Here is a 19,827-nt window from a genome sequence, read left to right on the forward strand (position 1 = left end):
TCTGTCTCTGCCATTAGTAAGGTGGTTAAAATCAGATCGGATATTACATAAATAATAAATGAAGTATATAATTTATTTAACATTATTAATTTAAAATAAATGCTATTTACATCATAAAATGTTTATTTAAAAAATATGTTTTAAAATATATAATGTATGTTGTAAACTTAAGAAGTAAAAAGTTCAACTTATTTAATCCAACATCATTTGGAAACTTCCTCATGGTAATGTTTATATTATTTTTTGAGTTTGGATGAGGTAAGAACTCACATAGAGTGATGAAGTAAGGTGAATTGTTTAGATATAATTTCTTTATTAAAAATAATATACAATTTAAATTTAAATTAATTTGTTAAAATACAAATAGTGTTTAATATTTTATTCTTCATATATTAAATTAATTTATTTAATTATTTAAATAGTTCATAAATTGAACCGACTGATTAAGGGAACCAGGACTAGTTCACCAGTTTGTCAGTTATGGCCAGTTCAGCCCAATATTTTTTGCAGAAAAGGTTTTTAGGATGAACCGGACCGGCCTTAAGATCGATTCACAGTTGAACCGATCGGACCTGCTAGTTCGATATGATTTATAAAACCCTGTCCATTAGCACATTGAGTAGTAGCATCTGAAAGTGCTACAAATATTCTAACAAGATGAAGATATAATCTACCTTCAAAATATTTAATGATTCTTTGAATATAATGCATTGTTACTCTAGCATTTTCAAAGATTCAACCCACATTATTCTCCAAAGGACAGTTCTAGCTAAATTGTTATCCATCATTAAATTGATAATAATTAAGATAGATACAAAATTGTTGAAATTTTCCCTACAATAGCAACTTGATATTCAAACACCAAAGTTTGTTATGGTCAAATTTTAACCAATCAAATACTTCCACATAAAAATTTAGTTGCTTGGAGAGCTCACTTAATCTAATCGCTATCAATCTATAGAGGAAATTGATGTAACACAAGAATGAGATATTAATGTAAGATAACAAAGAATTGAAGATATTAATTTGGCTAAATGAATAGCCTTCTCCACAACTATTTTATTGTATGATTACAATATTTTCATATAATCCTAATATAATCATTTAATTTTAATGTTATTTCTGATTCCTTTTATGTGTTTGTGTTAAACTTGCAAGTATCAAAAAAGAGATCATATCGAAAGTATTTTGGATCATTATCACTGCCATACATGAAAATTTAGCTATCTAGCATGCCAATTTAATACCATCGTGCACATTTGTTTGAGAAAATCTCCCATGGGTAAAATTAACCTTCGAAGCAAGCTAAGTCAAGCCATGGAGATGGGAGCACGAAGTAGTTTCTTCATGAAGATTAGAGTGATCTTGATGTAAATTCGCCTTAAAATTTCTGAGAGACCTTGTTGTAACTTTTTCTAAAAAATTTGGAGTGGACATGAAGTAGCCTCTCCATAAAGACTCCTAATATGGGGGAAATAAACGATGAAAACACTAACATTTTACATATTTCGTGAAATTATGTGGCTGGCCAAGAAAGTTGATGTATTTATTTTTCATTTTCTTATTTAACATTTGGTATTTTTATATCTTTCTACATTCTTTCATGATGTGTGAGCTATAAAAACTAATGAAAATTTAGGTTGTAAGCATTATAATTTAAATACAAAGATAGTTTACTCATTTCTTTCAATCAAAGATTGATGTCTTGATTTAACTATCTCTGAAGTTTATGTAAATTGGATCCAAAAGGAGATATTCAAGATTCAATGGTTTAATCAAAGTTGAATCGAGTGTAGTATTGGATGATGTAGTAAATATTATAATTATTTAAATATGATTTAAATGACATAATAATGAGTCAGTAATAATGTAATAATGCAAATATGTTACTAAATATAAATAGAACTTATACATTTAATATAATTTAAAACACCTACTATCTTTAAATTTAATATACATTTAATATTAATTTAATTTATGTATAAACTTATAATTTTATTATAAATCATTGCTAATTCATATTATAGGTTTAAATATAACTTTAAGCTTATAGATCATACACTAAAATTCACATTATAAATTTGCACCTATAGAATATTCACGTTACATCATTTATAATTAAATAAATAGCTATCAATATAAAATTTTACATTTCATTAATTTAACAAATCCAAATATAATAAAAGAAAGAATTTAAAATTCTAACCCACTGCTAAAATTAAGGAGAATAAAACTTTTAGAATTCAATATAAATAACCTTTTTTCTAGATTCAAGATAACTAATTTATAATTGCAAGGTTTAAATTCTAAGAATCCATAAAGAAAAGGATAAGAACCAAAATTCAAATGAAATCCAAATTACCAACTCTCGAGCCCAACCCACTAGCCCGCAAGGGACTGGCCAATTAACCAATTGTCATCCACCAGTTAAGCCTTAGCTGACTTGAGGGTCGGTTTCTATGTTATCACTTCCAAATGACCAGCTAGCTCAAAAGATCTGTTAAGATCATATGGTTAATTTTTGCGCTAAAGATTGAGTAGTTTTTTTCTGATGCTTTTGAGGATTCATCATCCAAAGCTTGAGGATTTTTTTTTTTAACATATTTCCTTTCTATTTCTCCAAGCAGACCCATCATAATTTTTTCCTAACAAACATTCCAACAGAGATAATCTTATGATAGTCAGATTTATAACTTATTTCAAGGACAAAAAGAAGCACAGCCCAAAATAATTTCAAGCAAAGCTTGCCAGTTATAAACTCAAGACATTTATACGGAAAAAACTCAGGGCTTATTAGAGTAAAGATAATAGCAAAATAACCTGATAAGCCTCATGGTTCGCAACAATTCTCCTAATGATTGTGGCCGAATTTTCGGAGCCCACAAGATAATCTTATGATAGTCAGATTTATAACTTATTTCAAGGACAAAAAGAAGCACAGTCCAAAATAATTTCAAGCAAAGCTTGCCAGTTATAAACTCAAAACATTTATACGGAAAAAACTCAGGCCTTATTAGAGTAAAGATAATAGCAAAATAACCTGATAGGCTTCATGGTTCGCAACAATTCTCCTAATGATTGTGCTAGTTGTGATGTCTAGAGGGCTTTCTATTATTTGGAAGATGCCCATATCCATTGGAACAGCATAAGGATTTGATTTCTCCTGCTTGTAAGTCTAGCAAATCAGGATCATATCTTAATATTACAATAAGGATATAAATAAATAAATAGATTTACCTTAATATAATCCATGTTTTCAGCAATTGTTCCATGAACAACCAACGAGATATTGAAGGTTGTAATCTGCAATATAGTATAAATTGGGCATATTCAATTAGAAACAAAGCTACAAAATCGACATCCTCGAGTAATGCCAAAAGAAATAGCAAGTGACGAAATGCAAATAAGATGGGAAAAAAAAAGATGACAAAATATGCATTAGAACGGCAAAGAAGATATCAGTAATATTGGCTCTCTGATATGGTATAGCACAATATTATTAAATAAAAGCAACTAGAATTCTATAATGGGAAGTAACGGCAAATCACTATCAACTCATAATGTACAAAAGTGAGTTGCTAAGAAATGATATGCAAGATTTTCAATTTCGAATAGATAGTTTCTCATCTTTAAACATTCAATCAACTAGTCAGCCTTCTAACATTGATATAATGGAGAGAGCCGTCACACATCCAACAAAATATAACGGATACGAAGGAAAGAAATCTTATCAAAATCCTAAGCTAGAGCATATGCCATTGTGAAAAATGTATAAAAAAGACAAATTTAGCATACAACACTACAAATGAACATTATGGCTATATCAAATCATTAACTGATAGTTAGGTTTTCATCAAAAGGGGATTTGAAACCTATGCAACACCAATACAGATGTTTTCTATCATTTTTGGAGTAATTCCTAGTGTGCACGTTAATGAGTTAATCTCATGCAAAAATTATAAATCAAAAATTCCAAAGCCATGCAGTCAAATAGACTTCCTTCGCGAGTACAGAGCATTATAATAAAGTACTTAAATAATGAATTTGGCTGTTGGCATTGCAAAGTGAAACATGACAGTACACATCTAGCAATGCTTTGATCCTAGCCTCATTAAAAATAAAATCAGAATTTCAATTTACAGTTATTTGCAAAGAAAATTAAATGCAAGACATTACGAAAAACACTGCAGAGGCTAGCAAAGAATATGCTGCAAAATGAAGCTAACCATGTCCTTTGAGATCTCCTTTGGTGCTCCAATAATCACCTCATCCACATAACGACATGCCAAAACACTCAGACTTCTCTCATGAAGATTCATAATTGGACGATGAGCTCCTCGGTTAGAACTGCAAAATTGCATCCTTTAGTATCTGAAAAAGTAGGTGCTATGAAAAATGCCAAAAAAAAAAACCAAAAGCACTTGTCTTCAAGTGCAAATCATTGATGGAGAAAATAGAAAAATATCAAGATATGCTGAAGCTGATATCAAAAGGTACTGAAAATTGGTTATTGTTTCAACAGATTGTAGCCTTTTTTTCAAGAAGGGAAAAGATGGGTTGAAGGTGGGGGTTAAATTGAAGTACTCCTGGGGGTTAAATCGATCAAGAGGTGTCTCCCAACATGGAATCTTTGAATTTTCATATTAATTGCAAGCTCAATTCCTGCTATTAAAGTCTCATATTCAGATACATTGTTGGTAAGAGATTTGTTAAGCTGTAAGAGTATAGGAGTATGCCTCCTTGTGGGGTGATGAATATAAGGCCAATCTCAACCTGTACTATTGGGAGGTTAAGTGGTTTGGCTAGTTTTATTGACGAAGTTCTATCGAAATAGAGCTCCTATTCCTATAGATGTCTCTTCTCCTACTTAGAGGATTGTCATCTCGTAACTCATCATTAAGTAGGGAATTTGTAACTAAGAAGTTAACTAGGGCATGTCCTTTCACAACCTTTTGTGGAGTATATGTAATGTCAAATTGTATTAACAATACTGCCCACCTAGCCAGATGACCTGTGAGAGTGGGTTTAGTCATTAAGAATTTAAGAGGGTCCACTTTAAATATTAAAGTTATCTTATGAGCAGACATAGTATTATAATTTTTGCGTGGCAAAAATTAATGTAAAGTATTGTTTTTAAATTAGATATCTTGATTATACCCCTATTAACCATCGACTAATATAGTAAAGAATATTTTCTTTTACATCCTCATTATTTTATACTAGCAATGCCCCGAGTGATTTCTCAAAAGCCGTTGTATATAAGATTAGTGATTTTTCCTGAGATAGGGGCAGTGAGAATTGGAGGATGTAGCAAATATTATTTTATGTTATCAAAAGCCACCTGATAAATATTGTCCCATATAAAAGAGGTGTTTTTCTTCATCAGTCATGCAAAGGGTTAGCATCTACCTGAAAGTTTAGATATAAACCTTCGGATTTATATCAATCTTTCTTTGATTGAACGAAGTTGTCTTCAAAATTTTACTAACAAAATTTTCACAATTGTTTTAATTTTAAAATGGTCAATTTCGATTTTTGTATGACGCACAATAAATGCCAAAAAATTTACAAATGATGAAACACCAAAAGCATATTTTAGTAAATTCATTTTAAGATTGAACTTTAAAATTCTTTTAAATACAATTCTAAGGGCATTTACAAGCTTGTAATAAACTTTACTCTTTACAATCAAATAATTAACATGAAACCTCATTTATTTGTGTATAAGATCATCAAAGATATGGGTCATAGCCCTCTGGTAGATGGCTCCAACATTTTTTAAGTCGAATGGAAGAATCTTATAGCAGTAATTACCAATGAGAGTGCGGATAAAGTGGGTTTCTCATCTTCTAGATCCATCTTAATTTGGTTGTGACCTTATAACCCATCCATAAATGAAAATATATCATAATTTAATGCATTATCAATCATGAGTTCTGCATTAGATAACAGAAAGTCATCTTTTAAATATGACTTGCTTAAATCCTGATAGTCAATGCAAACATAAATTTGACCATTCTTTTTCTTTATTGGAACAATATTAGCAATCCAATCAGCATATTTTTCTTCTCAAATGAATATGACTTCAGTGAATTTCTCTGTTTCAGTAATGGCGGCATTTTTGTGTTGATGGAGAGTTTGTGGATTGCTACTTCTGGTGATAAGTAAGGTATTTCATTATAATTCCATGTAAAACAATATTTACACTCATGAAGTAACATTTTTAACTCCTCTACTATGTCAAGTGAGAGGTTAGTGCTAAGAAACATGGGCTTAAGATCCTCTTATGTACTAATATTTACTTCTTTGAGCTAGTCCACAATAGAATGGTCGCCTTCTTCAAATTCTTTTGTGGCATCTTTTAGATCAACAATTATATCTTCAATCTCATTTTTAGGCTCAGGGGACCCTCTTCATCACCTGAAATAGCATAGCATGTGACTCATGCAAGATGCATAGCACGAACATGCCAAAGGCCCCACATTACAAACTTTCCATATCCAATAAGAGTTTGAATATGCCCTCTGTTTCGAAGTCTTTTAAAATAACAAGCTTTCTTATTCATTTGCCTCAAAGAAACATTTCTTACAATAAGTCTTTTCAAAGGGGGCTAGAAGTACTGAGAGATAGTCGGTGGTGTATCCTCATCCTTTAAATTATCATTTTCTCATTCTAATGATTTGATATCCCCTTTGATTTACAGAAAAGGATTCCATGCTCATCGTGACCTCTCTTTGGGGTGACATAGAATGTTTTCAACCTTTTTATATTCATGTTTCTTGAGAAATTCAAAATTTTAACATGTGCAATTTGAATGAATGTCATTTTTATACTATTAATGGAAACTTGTAGCCATACCCTCATTAAAGAGATGAAGGATTTCTTTAACTGTTTAATTATGGAGTTGATCCCCGGATCCCCTTTATCGTGGTGTTTTTAGGTTGACAAAAGAATAATTCTTCTTCATCATTTTCACTATCACAACTAAGGTGAGGCACTGAAGTAGGTCGCTTTAATTCATTCTCGCCTTTGGCTTTTGGTTTTAGTTTGATGAGTGGAGGCGTCTGATCCTTCAAAAGGTTACCACCTTTTGACTTCTGAGTTATAAAATATTTGATGTCATCATAGATTTTGATCTCAAGCACTAAGAATGGTTGTTTGTCACCATCGACTTAATACTCGTCACCATCTCGAATGTATTTCACACATTGGTGAAGAGTTGAAGGCACAATACTATATTCATGAAGTCAAGGTCTTCCATGGAGTGTCCTATAAGAAGTATCAAAACCAATTACATGAAATTTTGTCTCTATGTAAAGCTTCCCAAAGTGTAGGGATAAAATAAGAGATCTTAAGATTCTTTGTCCTTGTTCATTGACTCATTGAAGGAATACTGTGCTTTTATTTAGGTATTGAACATCAAGAGCTAATCCTCTAAGTATTTTAAGGCTCATTAGATTAACAAAGGAGCCAGGATCAATAAGGATTCTATTCATTTGAACATTATTATTTTTTGTTGTAACATAAAATGGTCGATTATGCTCTGTTGTTCCTAAGAGAAGATCATCATCATTAAAAGTGGTTGCAGCAATAGTTTAGGCTTCCTTCATGGTTTGCTCTGCAAAGAATGATTCATATTTTTCTAAATTTTGTAAAACTTTAATGAGTTTTTCCCGAATGTTTTTAGATATAATGAGAGCAACCTAAATGCTTAATAATGCTGGTAGTTTGCAAAGATGAACCAATACATTATAATCCACAATTATATTAGTAGTTGTCTTTTGCTTATGTAGGTTTTGTGGCATAACATCCTCATTAAGTTGAATATCCTTCTCTTTATCATTTATTTTCTTTTACTGAGGGGGGGCGACTATCTTCTCAATCCTTAATTAGAACCACGTCACTTCTTCAGATGAGCTGCCATCAATAGAAGAGGCTTTGAGTTCACTTCTTTTTCAGATTCCCCGGAATCCTTCAAACTGCTCCCAAGCCATGGACACTTAACTTTAAGGGTTGTTTTGATCTTCTTGTTATTCTCATCATCAGGAACATGAAGCTCTTTATTTGAATTGGTGAATGGTGATGTTATGCAACATATTTCTTTAGAATGAGCTTTCAAGTTAGCCATGTGGAGAATATTAAGAGGCCTACAATTTCCTCTTGCGGCCCTTCCATCTCGACAACTTATGACTCAACAAGTTTCTATAGGGATACTATGTGCTTCATCTGACTTTGGGTTAAGATGTTGCTCAATCATATATTCCTCCATCCATACAAGGCATCTAGAAGGTTGTTCATATTCATCAATGGAGTCGATGTACTTTTGAATTTCAATATTTTGTTTTCTTAATTTCTTCTTCTTTGATCTCCGAGACTTTGATGTAGGATATTGCCTATCTCCTAGACCCTTAGGTATTTTAAGGATTTCCTTTTAGTTGGCATGGGCTCTTTCATGGTTAGCTTCTTCAAAGAGAGGAGCTTCGGATCGACTTCCAATTCTAAAGAACTCTTCTGACGAATACCTTCTATGGCCAACAAGATGTTAATAATCCATCTTCTTCAAGATAAAGATTTCTCAACCACATTCTTCTTCTTGCGGTTCATTGCTACAATTATTTTTTATATCTTGGCTTGGAGTGGAAGAGATGACATTGGTTTTTTCCATCTTGGTATTAATCAAGATGCAAATTCAGAGAGTAAGTTCAACATTTTGATAACTTCTTTCAACGCAATCTTGAATACAAAACAATCTTCGATCGAATGACTAATGACCCTATGATATAGACATTAATTTGGATCATTGACCATATCGGCTTGTTTAGGTCGACAAGTCTCTGGTAATTGAAGACCAATTTTGAGTGCATGTCGAAAGATTTTTGCGGTACATTCTTTCTAAAAGGAGTATGGTTTATTTATTTTCTCTTGGAGTGTAGGACCCTTTTGACCTTCCTTTCCTTGCTTTATCATCTTGAGCGAGGCAGTTGACTCTCCTTTTCCCTTTTGGTCAAACAAAAAAGTGAACATTGTATTCACATCATTCTTTCTGGGGTCATAAGTTTTGACTTGCATTCCTTTTCTAAAAGGGTTATGATTATAATTGTTGGTAAAACCCCTACGCATGGGCAATCTTTCAAATTTGGCCACGTGACCTAATAACTCCTGGAAGGTATTGATCATAGCCATGGATACATAAGGAATCATTTGGCCATCAATATTCCCCATTAGAAGTTCCACGACTGTTTTTCAATGAGTTCTTCACAACGCATGCTAAGATTTTGCCATCTAGTGATATATTTAATAGCATACTCATCATTTCTTCTTCTTTCAAGAGTGAGGTCTATAATAGTCACTTTTTTGTGGCACAAGCAAATCTTCTAACAAACATTGTCTCCAGATTGAGTCATTAGGTAACTCAGTCATTCGAAGGTTGTGCCAGCAAGGCAACCAAAAAATTAGCGTAGTAGTAAGGCATCATTTCCTCCAGTATTACCATAAGTAGCCTTGAATTGAGCCAAATGTTGTATGGGATTTTCAGTAACAGCGAATGTGTTCCACTAAGGCCTCAACAGTATCGGAGCAATGAATGCCTTAACCTTTTGATTAATAAGATTTTCAATTTGGGCATCACTAACCATTTCATCTTCTTTATGAATTGCTAATATTGGCTCTTGCTGAGTTCCTAGTATATTTTTCAGAGTAAGTAGAACACCGGGGTGAGTAGCTTGGGTGTCTCTTGTATCCAATATTGGATTGATAGACCCTAAGAGATTTCCTTGTTGATTTACTGTTCATTGGCGTTCAGCTGCAGCTATTAGGCTAAGTTACTTAACTAGCTCTTTCATCAAGCCGAACATGGAGCTGATTAATTTCCTGGTCTTTCTTATGTATGTGAGATTGCACCTCTCATTATAATCTTATCACAACTTCAAAGGTCTCTTCGGTTCCCTCGATCTCTTCCTGTTATTGAGCTGACCTATTCATAGGTGTTTTCTGTTCTTGGTTGTCTCGTTCATGCTCTTCATTCTGTGGATTTGAGGTCACATTCGTTCAAGCATACATCCTTTGAATAAGTTGATCTATTGTATTATCCACCATTCGCACAACTGCAACTACCATATGATCAATATCCTTTGCATTATCGATATCGTCAGTGGTCTTTCACATCATTAGGAGAAGCCTTTCTACCCTAGAAAGCCTCATCATATGTTTCATCAGCTTCTAACTCTTCTTAGGGCTGGGATCGTCGCTTCCAATGAATCATTGGGGAGCTAGAAAATTCCTTATAAGTGAAAACCTCTTTCTTGTATGGTGAAGTTAGCTCACGTTGAGATCTCCTACTAAAGAATAACCCTTGATTATGATGTTGGGATTGACCTTTATAAGTTTTACTCTCATAGTCTTCTTTAAGAAATCTTGAATATTTAGGCTCCTTTGGAACCAAAACTCGACGATATCATATAGTTTTGTGTTTCTGGTGAACATTACTTGGCCTAGAGTTTGCCTCTGGGAGCAATGGCCTTTGGTAGGAGATCCAAAATTGGATAAGGTCGTCAAGGCCTCTTATTATCATACCTCCAAATATAATTTTCATTAGGAGTATTATTATGATATTCCCTTATCCACTTTCTTTCCGAACACGGATGAATATGGGTAGTCTCTTCTCATAACATGGTGGTAAGGGAAATATTTGATTCCTCCTCCATAAGGAATTTTTGAAACCTTGTACTTTCAGGAATAAGTTGAGGTTGGGGCCCTGACTTCAACCACTAACCTCTTCAATCTTCTTTGTAGATTTGTCTTTGACAGCCTTTAATACCTTGTAGATGCAGGATGAAATCGATTCCTGCTTTTGTGGTTGTCTTGATCGTAAGGGTGCCTCCCAAAGACTTCTTTATATCACCTTTAGAACTGTTCCTCTTCACGCATCATAGTGACTCAAAGCCATTGCTCTTGTAATGCAAAAAGTAGCTCTTGGATTTCAGCTCGAAGGCGGGCATTAGCCTTTCTTCTTGCCTTCCTTGACATCTTAGTGTCGACCATGACGGGTTCAGCATCATATCTCCCAGGATTAAAAGCAAGCCCCTTGAACCTCATTCATGCTTCTATTGGCATGGTTTGACCAATCCCTCTCTTGGGAACTAGAGTCAGGGCAAGTGCAATAGAGTGTCTTGAGAACACAAATGCCCTCTTGGGAGCCCTTTAAGTAGTGGTCATGTTAGAAAACTTAGCAATTTGATGTCTTGGTTGATTTAAAATAATCACATTGGGTCTCCTTCCTTTGACAGGGAGATGAGTACATGTCATGGGTGCCACAAATTGTTCAATGATAACCTTTTTTGTTGATACAGCTTCGTCGATGTGATTGATAGGGGTGAACTTTATGACTTCTGAAATTATTTTAAACTGGATGATAGCTCCAGCATGGCCAGTGTTGATAACAGCCCGAGAGAATTGCACCATTAATCCCTCCCCAAGCTTCATTGTCATTATGTTGTAAGCAAATACTATGTCTCAGCAACACTTATTATAAAACTTACAAAAATTAGAATTAACTTGTGATTACAAACTCTAGCTTTTATTATCAAAAGAAACATAAGCTCGACATTAATGAGCATCTATATGTTAGATGTATATAATAATTGAGACTAAAACATAGTTCCTTTAGTAGCTCATCCAAAGATGGAGAGAAGAGATCCCCAGTCAAGTTGCCAGAAATCTATTCGCTCAAGAAAAATAATTGGAATGAACCACACTTCCTAAGTTAGGGTTCCATTTTTTCAAGAGGTATATTAATATTTAGATAATCAAATTTCCTCATATGCTTATATTAGGGTTTATTTAGATCTGGCGTATCCACTTAACCTATGAGCACGAGCCCTCATAGTTAATTATCACTCGCACTCATGGGAGAGCACTCATAATTAAGGATGGATAACTTTAACATAATTTTGGATTTGAGCTTAGTAATCTAAGATTTGTTTCAATTAATGAGAAAGATTTATGGGGGTGAAGATAAATTCAATCAAAATCTCATGATTCCATCATCTCGAGTACACCGATGATTCTCAGACTACCGATGTCAATGTCCTATAGGCCATTACATCCATAGAATATGATTAACAGTCATGGGTTGCCTTCTCTAAGGGATCCTGAATAGACTGAAGTGGTTGAGTGTAGACTTTGGTTTATTATACTTTGAATTTGAGGCTTATGTCTATTAAAATATTCGAATATTTTGCTTAGATTTAGGCTCATTAATCCATTTAGGAATTGTTTGTTTATCTATTTGAGGTTGGGGTTTATTGCTCCCTTTAGGAGTTGTCCTTTAATTTACTTGAGGATTGGACTTATTGCTCCTTTTAGGAGTTATCATTAATTTGTTTGAAGATGGGGCTTATTACTCTTTTTAGGAGTTGCACGTTAATTTATTTGAGGATGTGGCTTATTGCTCCTTTTAAAAAAAAAATCAATAGTCTTCCGGCATCCCACCCCAACATAAGAGGGTGTCAGGTAGGCCTTTGTTCATACCAGTAGAACCAAAAATACAATAGCGAGGGGTCTTCGTACAATTTATTTCGCCTGGCCAGATCAAAAGATACAACGGACGCATGTCTTCATATCTTTGTATGTACATGTCAATTCAATATTGTGTAACCTATTTGTAATGAGCTTTATAGATAATTAAGAAGAAGATCATTTTTTACTTAAGTTGGAGTGGTTCGAGTTGTGGGAAGTTGCAAAACAGGAGCGAAAGTAGGGTCACGGGTCGGAGTTGGGCTGGAAATAGGTCGCGTGTGGCGGGAAGAAGGTGGGTCAAGCCGAAGGCACGAGCAAGGGCCGCGTGCGCGAACAGGACAGGCCGAGTCGCGCGGCTTGGCATTGGAGATGCACGAGCGGGGCGTCGTGCAGGTCACGTGCGAGCGGGAGAGAAGACTTCAAATAGGTGGACCTGGGGTGAAGGCATCGAACACAGAAGTTGTGAAGGAGATTAAGGTAGTTGGACTGGTGAGTTCAAGTGTGACTTGATTTCGAGAGCAACAGATTGAGATCACAAGAGTAGGGGAGATCGCTCTTTTTGTATGAGGCTAGAGTCGAGTCTCCTCCGTCTAAACGGAATGGGAAATTATTAGCAAAGCGAGCAGGGGTTATGAAATGTCGGCTCGTGGGTATTATTTCAAAACTTTATTATTGTTTCGCCAACTGTTGTCCAATTCTAATAGACATGATTTCATACATACTCGTAAGATAATCATCAAATTTAAACTAATTCTTCTTAGCATACATTCATAAGACAAGCATGGGCTTTAAATCTAAAAGATGAAATTTTCTCTTTCATCCCTTCAGGTGAATGGAAACAACATTGTCATGGGCAAAGAGTTTATTCAACTAGTGATTATTCTAACCTAAGCTGCATGCTCTAACTAAGAAAATCAAGCATTGCAAATTTATCAAAAGTGTTCAATTAAACTTAACTTAGTAGTACCCAAAAATGGAAGTACAATACATCTTTTTCAAAAAAGTGAAGCCTTAAATAGAATGTTTAACTTTTAAATTCATCATGAGAGTAAATAGCAAAATAATATTTCACAGAAAAGCAGATGGCTAAGATCAAACACTAAATGCAAAATAGTGCACATGTACGATAACACAGCATGTGATTGCTTTCATCAACTAGAAGAATTCTCATGGCCATAATGGTGATGTAGGAGTATTACAGACCACTGATCCTTCTCTCGTCAGATATTTGAAGAAAGAAGCTAATTCTTTACCATACTCTAAATTCATAATGGGACATGTTAGTATTTATGCTATTTCCATACAGCTACTTAATCAATATGGTCATATTCCTTCATCTATGTGAAGAGCTAATTCTTATATTAGGTTTCTGATAGAAAATACTTGAGTTCACAAGTAATTCAAGAGGAAATACTTGAGTTCGCAAGCAACCCTAGCAATAATTGGTCAAAACAGAGAGAAAAACAAAAAAATCTGGATGACAATCTAAAAACGATAGATTGCAATAGTAGAATCAAAAGCAAAAATAAACTCCAAGCAAGATATAATTGATCATCAATTCGAGAGGAGGATAGTCTCTCCCAATCTCTAGATTGTGGATCTAGAGCCCAAGACCACAAGAAGACTCTAAGAGGAACAACTCAAATCTTGCATGCCCTAACCCTAGCCTCCCATGTTCTTTAAATACAATTCTTCCTAACATAAATCAAATTCAAATTCCCTTCCCTATGCATTAGCCTCTCTCTCTCTCTACTTGCCTCCCTAGGGGGGCCCACAGCCTTGGGCGGACACTTAAGGAGGCGGCTTAGCCCGCCTCCTATAAAACTGAATCGGCTCCTCCTGGAATAACCCCAATACCCCACTCCCAAAGAACCACCTTGTCCTCAAGATGAAAACTAGAAAACTGATGTTTCATCCTCTCATAAGGTTCCCATGTGGTATGGTAGTCTGGAAGACTTTTCCACTTGATCAGTACTTCTTTAGCTCCATCCTCCCTCTTGCGAACCCCCATCAATTCTAAGGTTTCTAAAATCACCTCTAACTCCTCTGTGAGTGTCACCGATAACTCCGAGCTGGCTGCATAATCTCCAATTGCCCTTCTCAACTGGGATACATGAAAAACAAGGTGTATAATTGTCGTCGGTGGTAACTTCAGGCGATACGCAACCACTCCAATCTTCTCCAAGACTTCATATGGTCCAAAGTATCTTGGGGCAAGCTTTTCATTTCTCCTGCTGGCGACTAATTTCTGCCTATACAGTCTAATCTTCAAAAACATATTTTCCCCTACCTTAAACTGAGTGTCTCTTCTATGCCCGTCAGCCTGTTTCTTCATGATTTGCTGAGCTCTTAGCAAATGCCTTTTCAAATCTTCCAACACTCTGTCCCTCTCCTGCAAGTACTCTTCCACTAAAGAAACATGAGTGCTGTTATTCCCAAAGTGTACCAAGTAAGGAGGATCCCTTCCATACAACATCTTGAACAGGGTCATCTAAGAAGTAGAATGAAAAGAGGTGTTGTACCAGTACTCAGCCCATGATAACTACTTGGCCCATATTTTGGGTGTCTCCGACACAAAGCATCTAAGGTAGGTCTCTAAGTTCTTGTTGACCACTTCTGTTTGGTCATTTGTATGTGGGTGGTACGCGGTGTTCTTGTTCAAAATTGTTCCCTGCAATATGAATAGCTCTCTCTCCAAAAATGGTTGAGAAACACCTTATCCCTGTCGAATACTATCGCCTCTGGTACCCAATGCAATCTAACTACCTCTCTATGAAGGCTGATAATACTGTTACTGTCGTGTAGGGACATCATAGGAGAATGAAGTGAGCATACTTGCTCATTCTATCCACTACCACCAAGATCACTGTGAATCCTTCAAAACGGGGTAACCCAACTATAAAGTCCATAGATACCTCCTCCCATACTCGTCCTGGTAAAGCCAATGGTTGTAGTAGTCCTGGTGACATGGCTAAGTACTTAATCCTCTGACATATCTCACATCTAGACACAAATTCATCCACATCCTTATGCATCCCCTTCTAGTACAACTCTGAGACTAGCCTCTTGTAGGTCTTCTGCACCCTTGAGTGACCCAGCCCCCAACTGCACTTCCATAGAACTCCTGAAGCAAGTGTGGAATGCGGACTGATGTTCGGGGCATCACAAACCTTCCCTGGTAAAGTAGCTTCTTCCCCTCCAAAGAGTATCCTGGGTGGCTACTCCCTTCCCTTAGTAAGTCGGCCTTGATCTTTCCCACCTCCTCATCCTTGGCGTTTTCATCCTAGATGGCCTCCCAATCTAACAACAATGGGATGGACACCACCATTGCCTGTAACTCCCCCATGCATCTGGACAAAGCATCTGCTGCCTTGTTCTTCACTCCTTTCCTGTACTAGATCTCAAAATCATATCCCAAAAATTTGGACAGCCACCTCTAATGCTCCTCAATCACCATCCGCTGCTCCAACAAGTATTTCAGGCTCCTTTGATCGGTTCTGACAATAAAGTGTCTGCCTAATAGGTAGGGTCGCCACTTCTAGATGGCTAAGACGATAGCCATCAACTCTATCTCATAGATTGATTTCAAACTGGCTCTGGCTATCAACACCTGGCTGAAGTAGGCAATGGGTTGACGATTTTGCATGAGCATTGCCCCCAGTCCGTATCCTAAAGCATATGTCTCCACTATAAAAACCTGAGTGAAGTCTGGTAAAGCCAAGACTGGTATAGTAGTCATAGCCTTATTAAGTCTCTCAAATGTTGTTGTGACCGCCTCTCCTCATAAGAACCCACCTTTTTTCAGTTGTTTTGTCAGTGGCCATGCTATAGTGTTGTATCCTTTTACAAACCTCATGTAGTACCCCGTTAGTCCTAAGAATGCTCTCAATTCTTTTAGATTCTTAGGTAAGAGCCACCTCAACATAGCCTCAATCTTTGATTGATCGGTTGCTACCCCTTCTTTGGATACAATATGACCCAAATACTCCACATTAGTCTGTGCAAAACAACACTTCTTCAGGTTGGCTCTCAGCTGATGTTCTTGTAGGACTCCCAAGACCATCTTTAAGTGCTCCAGATGCTCCTCCTCAGTTTTGTTATACACAAGTATGTCATCAAAAAACATCATAAAAACTTCCGGAGGCACAGCCTGAACACCCTATTCATCAGCGACTAGAAAGTAGCATGGGCGTTAGTAAGCCCAAACGGCATTACTAGAAACTCATAATGCCCCTCGTGTGCCCTAAAAGCTATCTTTGAGATGTCTGCCTCCCTCATCATGATCTGATGGTACCCAAACTTCAAATCCAGCTTGGAGAATATCACGACTCCATTCAGTTCATCCAAGAGCTCATCAATCACAGGAAAAGGGAACTTATCCGGCACTATCCCCTTGTTCAAAGCTATGTAGTGCACACAAAACCGCCAACTCTCATCCTTCTTCTTGACCAGAAGGACTGGACTAGAGAAATGACTCACACTCGGTTTGATGATCCCAGCCTCTAGTATCTCACGGGTCACCTTCTCAATCTTTGGTAGGGCCTGACGCTGATGGGTGACACCCCTTCCCTCAAGATGATAGCATGCTCATGATCCCTCGGTGGTGGCAATCCTTGAGGTGGCTGAAACACCTCCTAAACTTATTGGATCAACGGCTGTATGGAGAGGGGTATATCCCCTCTCTCCTACAATCTAGCTCCCTCCAAACTATGCAACTCCATCAAATACCCTCCACCCACCAACTGCATATTCCTCACCATGGTTTTAAGAAACCATGAATTTGGATAGCCCTGCATCTCCCTTGATCACCACCTTCCATCCATCCACCATCAACTCCATCGTGAGTGTTCCCCAATTAACCTTTTGGTGTCTTCCAAGGTCTGCAGTCACTTCATCCCCAAAATGATATCTGTACTCCCGAACTACAGTGAAAGAAAATCCTCCCTCACCTGAATCTCCTGGATAGTCAGTAGCACTTCTCTACAAATCCTCTAGCCTTTCTCCACCTTCCTCGTACACATCATCACCCCATAACAACCGGTATCCACTAATTTCACTCTCAATTGGTTGACGACCTGAGTGTAAATGAAATTGTGGGTAGCCCCACTATCAATTAGCAACACCACCTCCCAGTCCTCTATCTCCCCCTTCACCTTTCTGGTATAATTCGTAGTGAATCCTACCACCGAGTTCAAAAAAATCTCGCCCAGATCCAGATGTAGCTTCTCCTCCATTTCCTCCTCTAACCCTCCCTCACCTCCCTCCTCAGTTTCCTCATCATCACAAACCGTGAGAACCTGAAGAGTTTGATCCTTACACCTATGCCCTGACATGTACTTCTCATCACACCTGAAACACAACCCCTTTGGCCTCTTCTCCTGCACCTCCTTCTCGATCAGCCTCTTGAAGTTTCCCCCACTTCCTCCGCCTATTGCCTCTCTGGTGATCTCCCAAATTCCTCCTATTGCAGGACCCTTAGATGTTAAATGAGTGGTCGTCATCCTGTAAGTCATTCATGAGCTGCTACTCCTGGCTCCCCTCTCTACGTTTCTTTGATTTTCAACTAGTTGTGCCAACTTTATGGCCTCGCCCAAGTCACGAGGCATCAGAACTTTCACTGCCGCTCTGATTTCAGCCTTCAGCCCTTTCATGAAGTTACCTTCCAATACAGTATCTGATAATCGCTCCACCCTACTGGTCTGGTGCTCAAACCGCTCCCGATAGTCTGCTATTGATCCCTCCTGCACCAGAGCAAAGAATTGCTCATAGAAATCCCCTCACCGATTGGTTTGGAAACGTTTATTATGCAATCCTTGAATTCCCCTCAGCTCCTTATGGGTCTTCTCTGGTCTCTCCATTGGTATCATGACAGTGTCTTCCCCTCCAAGCATAAGTCTGCTGTTGTCAGCTTATCTTCCTCCATTAGCCCATTTACGGTGAAGTACATTTCCACCTTATAAATCCACCCATACGCATCTTCCCCTTCGAATATGGGCATCTTCAGCTTCCTTACCTTCTGATCTCCCCCATTTCCCCTTGTTCATCCATAATTTCCCTTTCCCAAGTGCTTTGCCCTGACCACATCTTTCAATCTTCCCTTGCCTTGTCATAACCCAAGCCCCCTTCGAATTCCCCTCTTCTTCTTTCAAAATCAGTACCTCGGCGGTATTAATGTCCCTCCCGGCGTTCCCAATCAGCACCCCTTTGCTCTGCCCCTCCATACCCATGCTTTTCCACATACCTACCTCCTCTATCCTCCCTCTAGAAAGGCTCCATATATGATTTTTTCCTTCTTTCTCCCTCCACGATCTCCACCTCATCTTCCTCTCTACGAATTTCAGAATTCTTGTTTCTCCCTTCCACCCCTTTTGTCACATAAGTCACCGTTTGGTTGTAGATTTTCAATCTTTTCTTCATCATGTCCTGGAGATCGGCTTCTTGTCCTTCCATGGAGGAAATTCTTTCCTCCACCGTCGTCTTGATTTGGTTCATCTCTCCTTCAAGTCTTTCTTCCAGCGCATCTACTTTCTTGGCCGCCATCTCTATCCGGATTTTTGTAGATTCAAAAATCTGGATTTGGATCACAAAAAACAGCAACTTCCTCCACCAGCCAAAATTTAGCCACTTAAATTTGTCAAAATCAGCCCACCAACGGTCCCAAGACTTGCTCTGATACCAATTTGATAGGAAATACTTGAGTTCACAAGTAATCCAAGAGGAAATACTTGAGTTCGCAAGCAACCGTAGCAATAATTGGACAAAATAGCGAGAAAAACAAAAAAAAAAAAAATCTAGATGAAATCAATCTAAAAATAATATATTGCAATAGCAGAATCAAAGCAAAAAAACAAACTCCAAGTAAGATACAATTGATCCTCAATTCGAGAGGAGGATCGTCTCTCCCAATCTCTAGATTGTGTATCTAGAGCCCACGACCCAAAGAAGACTCCAAGAGAACAACTCAAATCATGTATGCCCTAACCCTAGCCTCACATGTTCTTTAAATATAATTCTTCCTAATAAAAAACTTCCTAACATAAACCAAATTCAAATTCCCTTCCCTATGCATTAGCCGCCCTCTCTCTCTCTCTCTCTACTTGTCGCCCTAGGGAGCCCATAGCCTTGGGCGAACACTTAAGGAGGCGGCTTATTCCGCCTCCTGTAAAACTGAACCGGCCCCTCCTGGGCCGGTTTGGTTGGTTCAGGAATAACCCCCGTAACAATTTTATCCAATGAGATAATTCAATGATTGTTCTCTAAGCCTCCTCTGCTTCCAAAGTATTTGGCCAAGTTCCCTTAATTCCCCCCCCA

At 37.2% G+C, this 19,827-nt stretch overlaps 1 protein-coding gene across 1 annotated transcript in view; it reads right to left on the bottom strand.

Moving 5' to 3' along the window:
- Positions 1-19,827, bottom strand: part of LOC110104017 (ethanolamine-phosphate cytidylyltransferase) — a 44,507-nt gene that overhangs the window by 12,276 nt on the left and 12,404 nt on the right. The window contains exons 6-8 of the mRNA XM_020832951.2: positions 4,227-4,347; positions 3,238-3,303; positions 3,041-3,163 (exon numbers count right to left, since the gene is read on the bottom strand). Of these exons, the coding sequence (XP_020688610.1) occupies positions 3,041-3,163; positions 3,238-3,303; positions 4,227-4,347 (310 nt within the window). The remainder of the gene's footprint in view (positions 1-3,040; positions 3,164-3,237; positions 3,304-4,226; positions 4,348-19,827) is intronic.

This window comes from Dendrobium catenatum, unplaced genomic scaffold (assembly GCF_001605985.2).
Source record: "Dendrobium catenatum unplaced genomic scaffold, ASM160598v2 fragScaff_scaffold_847, whole genome shotgun sequence".
Lineage (NCBI taxonomy): Eukaryota > Viridiplantae > Streptophyta > Magnoliopsida > Asparagales > Orchidaceae > Dendrobium > Dendrobium catenatum.